General features: G+C 49.8%; 1 protein-coding gene and 2 non-coding genes across 8 annotated transcripts; 2 read left to right on the forward strand and 1 right to left on the reverse strand.

Moving 5' to 3' along the window:
- Positions 1-193: 193 nt before the first annotated feature.
- On the forward strand, positions 194-300 carry LOC147827331 (U6 spliceosomal RNA). The gene has a single exon (XR_015452669.1). It is a non-coding gene; the product is annotated as a U6 spliceosomal RNA (small nuclear RNA).
- A 2,505-nt stretch (positions 301-2,805) lies between these two features.
- Positions 2,806-2,922, forward strand: LOC147827332 (U5 spliceosomal RNA). Its single transcript, XR_015452671.1, has one exon. It is a non-coding gene; the product is annotated as a U5 spliceosomal RNA (small nuclear RNA).
- Positions 2,923-3,238: 316 nt separating this feature from the next.
- On the reverse strand, positions 3,239-10,210 carry Btbd19 (BTB domain containing 19). 6 transcript variants are annotated; one of them, XM_004872908.3, is made up of 8 exons: positions 9,105-10,210; positions 7,710-7,923; positions 7,539-7,592; positions 6,415-6,474; positions 5,761-5,829; positions 5,553-5,684; positions 5,300-5,425; positions 3,239-5,172 (listed from the first exon to the last, which is right to left on the reverse strand). In XM_004872908.3, the coding sequence occupies exons 1-8, from the start codon at positions 9,188-9,190 to the stop codon at positions 5,038-5,040; spliced, it is 876 nt and encodes a 291-aa protein (XP_004872965.2). In that variant the 5' UTR covers positions 9,191-10,210; the 3' UTR covers positions 3,239-5,037. The 6 variants fall into 6 exon arrangements, with proteins under 6 accessions (XP_004872965.2, XP_021106440.2, XP_021106441.2 ...); XM_021250781.2 differs by having other exon boundaries at positions 3,239-5,425; XM_021250782.2 differs by having other exon boundaries at positions 7,539-7,923.
- Between the last annotated feature and the right edge of the window lie 30 nt (positions 10,211-10,240).

Raw genomic sequence — 10,240 nt, forward strand, 5'->3', positions numbered from 1 at the left:
ATACAGTGCCCTCCCCAGTCATCCCTGGGCTAACACATAACCTCAGGTCCAGCCATGCACCCTCACAGAATGATCCCGTTCAAGAACAGTGCCTTCTCACAACCCACCCCACCCAGACATTCATCTCTGGCCAAAAGCTACACACAGGCTAATACAGTTGAATCAATGCTAACATGTCTACAAATGGAAGAGGGTACTCTCTTTGGCAGCACATAGACTAAAATTGTAACAATACATAGAAGATTAGCACAGGCCCTGAACAAGGATAACATGCAATTGCATGGAGCAGTCCACATTTAAATTTTTTTTATTAGTACATGTTTTCAGTACATAATGATTCATTTCACATTCAAAGAAGAAAAAGATCAGGTGTGGTGGCACATGCCTGTAATCTCAGCACTCAGGAGGCTGAGGCAGGAAGATCGCCATGAGTTTGAGGCCAGCCTGGACTACATAGTGAGTTCAAGGTCAGCCTGAATAACATAGCGAGACCCTGTCTCCAAAACACAAAAACAAAACAAAACAAAACAATGACCAGATGGACTACACTAAAATCAAAATGGATCAAAAGATTTAAATGTTAAAACAGAAACAATCTGATGGAAGATAAAATAGGTAAAACTCATGAAGTCATAGGTATAGGGAGGTCTTTGTCAACAGAACCCCAGTTGCACAGCAAATAGTACCAAGAATAAACAAATGGGATCATAACAAATTGAAAAACTTCGGAACAGCAAAACAACCAATAGAGTAAAGAGACAACATACAAAATGGGGAAAAAAAATTCGTCAGCTATTCCTTAGACAGAAGAATAATATTTAAAATACATAAAGAACTCAAAAAATTAGACCCCCCCCACAAAATAAAAGACTCAATCAAAATACGGGCACCTGGGGCCGAGGATTTAGCTCAGTGGCGCCGCCGCTTGCCTCACAACCACAAGCGCAAGGTCTCAAGTTCAATCACCGGTACCAAAAAAAGAAAAAAAGAAAGAAAAGGGGCAACTGAAATGAATAGACACTTCTTCGAACAAGTACAAATGGCTAATAAAAACATGATGAAAAAGTTCAACATTGTTGGCCATTACAGAAATGCAAATTAAAACAACACTGAGATTCCATCTTACACCAGAAAGAAAGAGTAGCATCATCAGGAAGTCAAATATTAACAAATGCTGGAGGCTGCAGGGGAAAAGGAACCCTTCTACATTATTGGTAAGAATGTGAACTAGTGCAACCACTGTGGAAATCAGCGTGGAGATTCCTCAAAAATAAAAGTAGTCAAAAATTTAAAAATAAATAAAAAGTAGCCAGACATTGTGGTGCACACCTGTAATCCCAGCACTCAGGAAACTGAGGGAGGAGGATCACCACAAGTTCAAGGCCAGCCTGGGCTATCTAGTGAGTTCAAGGCCATCATGAACTACATAGGAAACCCTGTCTCAAAGGAAAATAAATAAAGTAAAAATAGAAATTCCATTTGACCCAGCCATGCACCCTCTAAGTATTCTCCAGAAAGAGTTAAAGACCTACTTTTTTTTTAAAGGCCTACTAATACAGTGATACATGCACACCCATGTTTATAGTAGAACAATTCATAATAGCTGGGCTGGGGATTTAGCTCAGTGGTGCCGCTGCCTGCCTTGCAAGGGCAAGGTCCTGAGTTCGATCCTTGGTACCACACACACACACACACAAAAAAACCCAAAAAAGCCATAATAGCTAAATCTTGGAAGTAACCTATATATACACCAACAGATGAACGGATAAAGAAAATGAGGAGAAAGAAACAGGAGAGGAAAATATGGTATTTACAAACAATAGAGTGCTACTCTGCCATAAAGAAGAATAAACGGGGCTGGGGATTTAGTTCAGTGGTGCCGCTGTCTGCCTCGAAAGTGCAAGGTCCAGAGTTCGATCCCCCGTACCAAAAAAAAAGGGAACGAGAAGGATAAACGAGTTGTCTGCAGGAAAACAGATGCACCTTGAGACCTTAATACTAAGTGAAATAAATCAGACACACAAGCTTAAATATTGCATGGTTTCTCTTATAAGAGAAACTCAAAATATAGTTAAACAGCAAAATAAAAGACAGGTAATAGGAAGCAGGGAGACAGCTCTTTCTCAAATGGGAAAGGGAGCAAGGGATGGGGCTAGGGAGGGGAGGACCAAGGATGAAAGAAGAACTAAGATGTACAAGTTTGTACCAACTCCCCACAAGAAACAATCATTATGTACCGCAAACATGTACTAAATTTTAAAAATAAATTCTGGGGGGAAAAAATAGAACAGAATTCTATCTTCCCCAAGAGGTGGCGATGTCCTCCTGCGCCGTCCCACTGCCTTTGAGCGCTTTGCTCGGCGGTTTTAATTTCTGCCTCCCTAGGTTGGGGACTCCACGCCGATAAGGAACAGGGCAGAAGAACCCTAACAATGGGGGACTGTTAATTTACCACTCCCAGGCCCGGCGAGAGAAGAGACACGTGGCATTCGGCACCGGCACTGGAGGGAAGCGCCTACACCTCCCGCGGCCACACCAGTTGCGGAGCAAAGAACAGTAAAGAGCGACTGTCTGGAATCCAGGGCCAGCCGCCCTAATTTGCATACCCATGGTGCACCACGAGAAGATCGCTCCGCAGTGCTTGAGATCCATCCCCGCGGTGATGCTCCACAATCATGGGGCGCGGGTGGGAAAGATATTCTTCCATGAACTGTAGCCAGGTAGCTCGTGCAGCCAGTGTTAAACAACCATAACCGAGATAAGGATTCCCTCTCTCTGGGAGGTCAGCAGTGGACCCAAACCAGCATACTCTGGTTTCTCTTCAGATCGCATAAATCTTTCGCCTTTTACTAAAGATTTCCGTGGAGAGAAACAATTCTGAGTCATTATCCAATTTTTTGAGGTCTCGTTTTTAACGAGACTGTCAAGCTACTGGTGAAAATATTAGACTGTATTTGTTGACTGTGTTCGGTGTAGGTAAGGGGTTTTTTTTTTTTGAGATACATTGAAGTTAACTCTTGGAAATATTGATGGGTTTTTTCCGGCTTGCTTTTGTATTTGCTAACTTTTGTGTTAATTTTTTAGGTTTGGTGTTTTTGGATTAATTTTATTTACTGTTCTACTTTTTAAGTACTTACGGAGACAACCGATGTTTTTTTAAACCTGACCTTGTTTGTGGGATAGTTATGAAATTGATTTCACTTGTCTTGATGATGAACCAATTTCTCCGACACGAACACACGTGGAACAAATACATTTATTTTTTGAGTGCATGTTTCTGTAATCTGTTCCAGTAGTTATGAGTTTCACAAAATTAATTTTTATTGTTTTAATTTTTTTTTTTTCCAGTACGGGGGAGTGAACCCAGGGCCTTTTCACTGAGCTACGTTCTCAGCATATTTAAAATTTATTTTGCCAAGTGGTCCAACGCTTGAGGCAAGAGGCTGGCTAAGACTTTGAGCCCAGCCTGGACTACAGAGGAATAACCTGTCTCAAAGTGAGCTCTGACTTGTGGTCCTCCTGGGTCAACCTCTCAGATTGCTCAGATTCCAGGTGTGCACCACACCTAAATAGGTTCTTATATCCACTTTATAAATAACAAAACTGGGCTAGGATACAGATGAGTGGTAGAACACCTGCCTAGCATAGGAAAGGCTCAGGATTCAATCCCTGATATCATAAAAGTTGAGTCATAGAATGATGGAATATAGTCTCAGACAAGTCACAAAGACAGTAAATGGTGAAAGTGGAGTTTAAATTCAAGTATCCTGAAAGACACAATCACTATGCCACTTGTTCTGACTTTGTTTTGTGCTGAGAATTGAGCCCAGGGTCTCTCACACACGCACATGCTCTCCTACCGAGTTTTGCACGCACGCGCGCACACACACATGTTCTTTGAGACAGGGTGTGGCTGCACAGTTAAGGCTGGCCTCGAACTCCCAGCAAGCCTCCTGCCTCAGTTTCCGGAGTGCTGGGATCACAGGCGTGTGATACCATGCCAGGCCTTTTTGGCTTTTGTGAGACAAGATCTCCCCACTGTAGTCCATGGCTGGCCTTGAACTCGATATGTATCCCACGCTGATCTTGAACTACAGATTCTGACTCTCAGCCTCTCAAGTGCTGGGAATTACCGGCATGGTCCACCATGCTTGGCTCACCCTGTGATTCTAAGAAATAAAAAAGTAAAAAAATAATAAATAAAAAAGTAAAACAAAAATTCTAGGCCGGGGATTTAGCTCAGTGGTTTCGTCCCCTGCTGCGCAAGTGCAAGGACCCGAGTTCGATCCCCAGTACAAAAAAAAAAAAAAAAAAAATTCTATGGACTAAAGTGAGATTTAAATGGGAAAATATTCACCTAACCTTTACAAAATGGATTATGTGTGAGCCCAGCATGGTGGCACATTCTTGTGGTCCCACACTTGGGAGGCTAAGGCAGGAGGATCGCCACAAGTTCCAGGCCAGCCTAGGCTACACAGTGAGTTCAAGGCCAGTCTGAACCACGTAACAAGACCCTGTCTCGGGAAAAAAAAAAAAAAAAAAAAGCAGAAGCTACGTGAGGCAGGTGTGGGAGAAGGGTAAGGGAAGGATGAGATCCAAGTGTTCGGCGTGGGCACCCACGCAAATGACAGGCACGCTGAGAGCAGAGCTTCTGAAAGATGAGAAACTAGATTTAGCACTGTGCTGCGTCGTCTGTAGGGTACTCTGGGCGGGAGCTCTAAGAGACAGGTCTGTTATTAAAGGGGAGGCTAAACTGAACAGATAAACGTGGGAATCAGGAGAGCAGGCTGGTTAGGAGAGTGAGGGCGTGGAGCGAAGGAACCCTTGCTTTGGGGTTTTGCCCTTGCCACGAGGCCCAGCCCTCCTCTCACTGTCCCGCGCCACAGACCTCACCCCAAGCACCAGGCTCAGCTAGCGCCCTGCACAGAACCTTCTTCCGGCGCTGGGCTTGCCAAGCATGCCAGGAGCAGAAGCCCGCTCCGAGCGCAGAGTGTGTCGGGAGCTGAAGTTTCGACAGACCCAAGACGGGGCCTGGCGTCATTTGAAGAGCAGGTCCAGAAAGCGGTGGTGCTCCCGGGGCAGGGTCCCCCTCCGGCGGCGGCAAGGTGCCCCCTGGGCTGCATCCCCTCGCCGCAGAGCGTGGCACTTCCACGTTTCCACGATCTGCTCCACCTGGAAGAGAAGGCTGGTCACCGCAGACTTGCAGTGCCCCATTTCCGAAGACCCCGAGCCGAGCCACGCCCTCCAGCTCCCTTTCGCCACGTTGCAAGCAGCTGGGTCTGGTTCTCCGCCTCCTCACCGGGATGAGCGGCTCTCGCCGGTTCTGCTCTTCCAGGGCGCTGAGCTCCGCCGGGGCCAGCAAGGCCAGTCTCAGCTCTGGCACCACCGGGGCCGCCACCTCGGCCACAGGCCGCTCCAGCACAGCCTGCGAACGCCAGCCCTGAGCCCGGGAGGGCCAGAGGACCTGCCCCCACCCCACCCCCGCTGGCTCCCTGGGTGCCAGCGGCCGGCACTGCCAATAGTGCCCTCTCTCTCCTCCCGCCCCCACTCACCGCTCCCACGCGCGCCCAGCTCCTGGCAGCCCGGACCAGCTCAGCCTCATCCACGCAGAGCTTGTCGCTCCGCATCAGAGGCAGGAGCGCAGCAGCTGACAACTCCAGGAAGCCGCGGGTCTGGAGCGCTTCCTGTGGGTCGGGAGTGGGTCAGGGGGGAGCACGGTGGGGTGTGTGGGCTTGGGGGTATGTAGCTGAGGAGCGGTACCTGGCTGTGGGCTTCTATAAAAGCTATGCATCTCTCCTGCAGCGGCCCTAGGCCAAAGGTTACAGCCACCTGGGAACAGAATGAGGGATGTCAAGTTGGAGACTGGAGAAGCCCTGTAGCTCAGCCCTGCACAGGGGACCATCACTGGAATCCTGACCTTAGCACTAACTGGAAAGGCTGACTGAGGCTTATAGTGTCCCAGGAAACTAAACTCAGTAAAAGTCCCCATTATCACATGCACGTACAAGCAGACTCTAAAGGAGACCAAGCATATTCTTCAAACTCCACCTGGTGCCCTAGGCTTCGCTCTTCAATTCCATACCCTATTCTTCTCCTTCCCCGGCCTTGACAGAAGACCAGTAGAGACCTCTGACCCTTCAGCTCTTGCTCCCACACCTTACCCTGCCGATGGGCACCGTATTTATCCCATAAACATCTTTGGTGCACTTCTGCCTCTTCTCAAGTTCCCAAGTTGTTCTAGCCCCAACAGGTTTTTGGGTTTGGTTGGCTGTTTTTAGGGGTTTGTTTGTTTTGAGACAGGATATTGCTTTGTGGTTCAGGCTGGCCTTGAACTCCATGCCTGGCTAGCCACCGGGAGCCTAGAACTACATACTGAAAGCCAGACTCCTCCCAGGCCAGTCCAGCAACACCCACCTGCAGGGCCTCACAAACCAGCTCCACATCCAGCACCTTCTCCACAAACTCCAGGCACAACTGGGAACAGAAATGGGTATGAGCTATGTAGAGATGTCCTGAGTCGCACCGTAGAAGCAGTGAGCAGGCTTGTTACTCTTTTTTTTTTTTTAGTACCAGGGATCAAACTCGGGTCCTTGCATTTGCGGCAGCAGGCGGCAAAACCACTGAGCTAAATCCCCAGGCCCCAAGCATGCTTGTTGTTGGGAGCTGCCCAGCCCAGCTTTAAGTCCAGATGTTTATTTTATTTTATTTATTATTTTTTGTTTGTTTGTTTTTGGTACCAGAGATCAAACTTGGGAGCTTTCACTTGCCAGTCAGGTGCCAGAACCACTGAGCTAAATCCCGGGCCCCTTTATTATTATTTTTTAAGACAAGGTCTCACTCTGTAATTCAAGCTGGCCTTGAACTCACTAGATTGCCCAGGCTGGGGGCCGGGGATTTAGCTCAGTGGTTTCGCCGCCCACTGCACAAGTGCAAGGATCCAAGTTCGATCCCCGGTACCAAAAAAAAAAAAAAATTTCTAGATAGCCCAGGCTGGCCTCGAACTCATGGCCTCAGCCTCCCCAAGTGCTGGGATTATAGGTGTTCGAAAGTCCAGATTCTTGAAGACCTTGCATGAACCAGACCCTGGGCCCTGTTCTATTCTCACACTTCTAATCTAGCCACATCAAATATCTCACACTAGTGACTTTGGTGACTCTGACTATAACATCTTCCCACTCCCCTCTGACAAAATCCAACATGAATGTTTCCTCCTCCAGGAATTCTTTGCCTACATGGCCTCAGCATGGTTTTTTTTCTCAACTATCACACTCTGCCACCAGATTAAGTATTTCCATTTCTATGTTTAGCGCCTCTCAGGGACCAGGCTGATTTGTTGTTATGCCTTTATCACCTGCCCAGCACACACGGCATGTAAAAATCCTTTACATACAGACATACTAACATGCCCTCCACACACGGAGAAATATCCATGCTTTCATCTGTGTGTGACATGTTCCCTCCAGGTCAGTGTGTGGGAAGCAGGGTGTGAACTGAGCCCGTGAGAGACAAGAGAAACAGGGCCTGGCTCAAGAACCCACCTCTCGAAGTTCCTCCAGCCCATATTCCACAGCTGCCGTCAGCACCTCCAGCACCTGCAGTGAGGGCAGTTGAGGAAGCAAGGGAGTTTCCCCTGCCCATGGGCCCACAGTGTAGCAGGCAGACTCCTGCACCCCAGCCTCTCCCACCCAAGCCCTGCTCAGGGTGCTCACGGAGTGGTGGTGCAGCTTGACACTGTTGGTGTACAGGAACTCCAGCACTGCCAAGAAGGCTTCTGCTGGCACCGTGCTCAGTACCACGGGTCTAGGCACCTCAGGGCCTGACTCTGAGCCCAGAAGTCGCTGGAAGAAGTTGCATCTACAAGCCAGCAAGCACTGGTGGGCAAATACCTCCTTCCGTTCTTGACCAACCACAAAGCAAACATCACTGTAGGAGAGAGTGGCAGAGCCAGGGGAGAGGAGTCCAGGGTACAGCTTGGGCTTTGCTTGTGCCCACTCTGGCCCTTAGTTTCCTTATTTGTAATGTAAGAAACGGGGTTTAGCCTTCCAGCAGAAAGTCATCTGGGACACAGCTCTGAGTTCTAGTTCCAGCTCCACCCTATGGTACAACAGGCACATGACTATCTTTAAACCTCAGGTTTCTCGATCATGACTTCACGTCTCAGAGGAGGTAGCTGTGCTCAGTCACTGAGGGCTGATGCAAGCAAGGCTGATCCCCCTTCTGTCCTCTGTCTTGAGGAAAGGAAGCTCTTCTTGGCACCTCCTCCACTGGCTGCCAACTCAGCTTTTTTCAGCCCTCCTCAAGGCAAAAGGGCGTGGGGATGTGGGGTGCAGGGAGTGCATTGACTGCAAACAGACATGGTAGTGATGCATCATGAGGCCCGACCACATTTTCCATCTTCGTGATCACTTCCGGCCTCAGCCTCTGGGCCTCTGAACAAGGTTAGGGTAGGAGACAGGAAAAAAAAATTGTGCCTCCAGGCCACTCCTAGTTCCAGATCCAATGCCAAGGTTTCCCTCTACTCAAGCCCGACTGTTATCCCTCCAAAGAGGCAGGGTTGTGACAGTCACCAGTCCTTGGAGATGAGTCTAGATCTGAGCAGTGGGGACAGAAAGCTGCATTTTGGATCTCCTGATCACCATTTTAGGCAACCAATAACCATCACCCTTGACTACTTCCTGTCTGGGACTCTGGCTCAATCCCTTGAGCTTTGTTCCTCTTGTGATTCCCCAGTTCCCATCTGCTTCTCTGCCCCTTCAAGGAGGGAGCCCCAACACCTAGCGGCATGCACTATGAAAGGGTCCCATCTCCCAGGATCTAGGGATGGAGGGCTCTTTTGCTCTCTGTGAAGAGGACCCAGCCAGTGACCCAGAGAAGAAAGGGCCTTCCTTGCCTGAGCTCACACACCAGTGGCAGGCTCCAGTCCCCACCACCCACCACCTCTGACTCTCAAGATGTCATGGACACACCAGAAAGTACAGTAACCACCTTCTACTTTCCCACAGACGAGTTCACCAGGGACGAGGGCCAAGTCTCATTCCCCACCCCTTCACCCAGGCCTCCTCAGAGGGAAAATCCGAGCTTGCCCACAGGGCCCATTCCCTCACCTGTATTGGGGGTTGTTGACAAGGCTTCGGAGTGCTGTGGAAAAGGGCGCAGCCTGTCCATGCACGACCAGTCCTGGGGTCTCCATGGGTGGGCAAGGGGATGAGTAGAGTGGCCCAGGAGACCTGCTGCTGTTTGTCTCAGGGGGGCCCCAGTCAGGCCCTGAGGTGGTGAGGAGACTAGAGAGGCCTGAGAGGGAGGGGCAGGAGCCCAGGAGACCTGTTGGCTGAGAAGCTCTTCTTCTTTAAGGAAGAAGAGGCCCAGGTTCCTTTAAAAGACATCAGAAGCCTGCTGAGGAGGCCACAGCCTCAGGAACGGGGACAAACAGAAGGGGACCTAAGAGAGCCAGAGGCTGGAGCCGACGCAGTGAAGAAGGAGGCCCAGGCTCAGAGCCTGCTCGAGCAGCCAGGGGGTGGGAAGCCTTGGGTTTCCATGGAAACTGGAGCTGGGCCTGAGGAGGCTCCGCCTACCTCCCCACAGGCCCAGGGGAAATTTTCAGCCTGCAGAGGGGCCCTAAGCAGAGTCTGAAGGTCTTAGCACTGGCTCTTGCCTGCGCCAGGTTGAGTTCAATTCCCCTGCCTTTCTACTTCTTCCCCCACAGGCTCATAAGTTAGAATCAAGTTAACTAGGATGGGGAACCCCCCATCAACTGGGAAAAGCCTCACCCCCATAGATGGTTTTCAGGGCCTGTACTTAGCTTAAGAGTCAGCGGTCCAGTGAGGTGTCAGCTCTGACAGAAGCTCAAAGCCTGTGGCATCCCTGAGATGCAACTGCTTGTGGGGAAGGGGTAACCTAGGCTCTGAGGCACACAAGAGGTGTGGCCAGCTGGGGACAAGCCCCAGGCACTTGGGTTAGCAAGGGTCAGGAGACTGGACTTGGGTTTGCCACTGGGTCATGGCTGTATCAGGCCTGGTCCTCCCAGCTGAGCCACTGGCCTCCCCTCCCCCACACATAGCCCTGAACTGAGGAAGTCATCCAAGCCCCACCCTCACTCTGTGCCTGAAGCGGAAATGATTGTCCTTGTTGAAGCTGATGAGGAGACGATAGAGCCATGACGTGCTCCTTCCTGTGAGCCCAGATCCTGGATTCCTGAGCAGCCACCTCCCCCCCCCCCCCCCCCCGCCTCCTCAAGGTTTCC

Source organism: Heterocephalus glaber, unplaced genomic scaffold, assembly GCF_053883595.1.
Source record: "Heterocephalus glaber isolate CG9 unplaced genomic scaffold, H.glaber_assembly_v1.0 deba00001451, whole genome shotgun sequence".
Classification (NCBI taxonomy): domain Eukaryota; kingdom Metazoa; phylum Chordata; class Mammalia; order Rodentia; family Bathyergidae; genus Heterocephalus; species Heterocephalus glaber.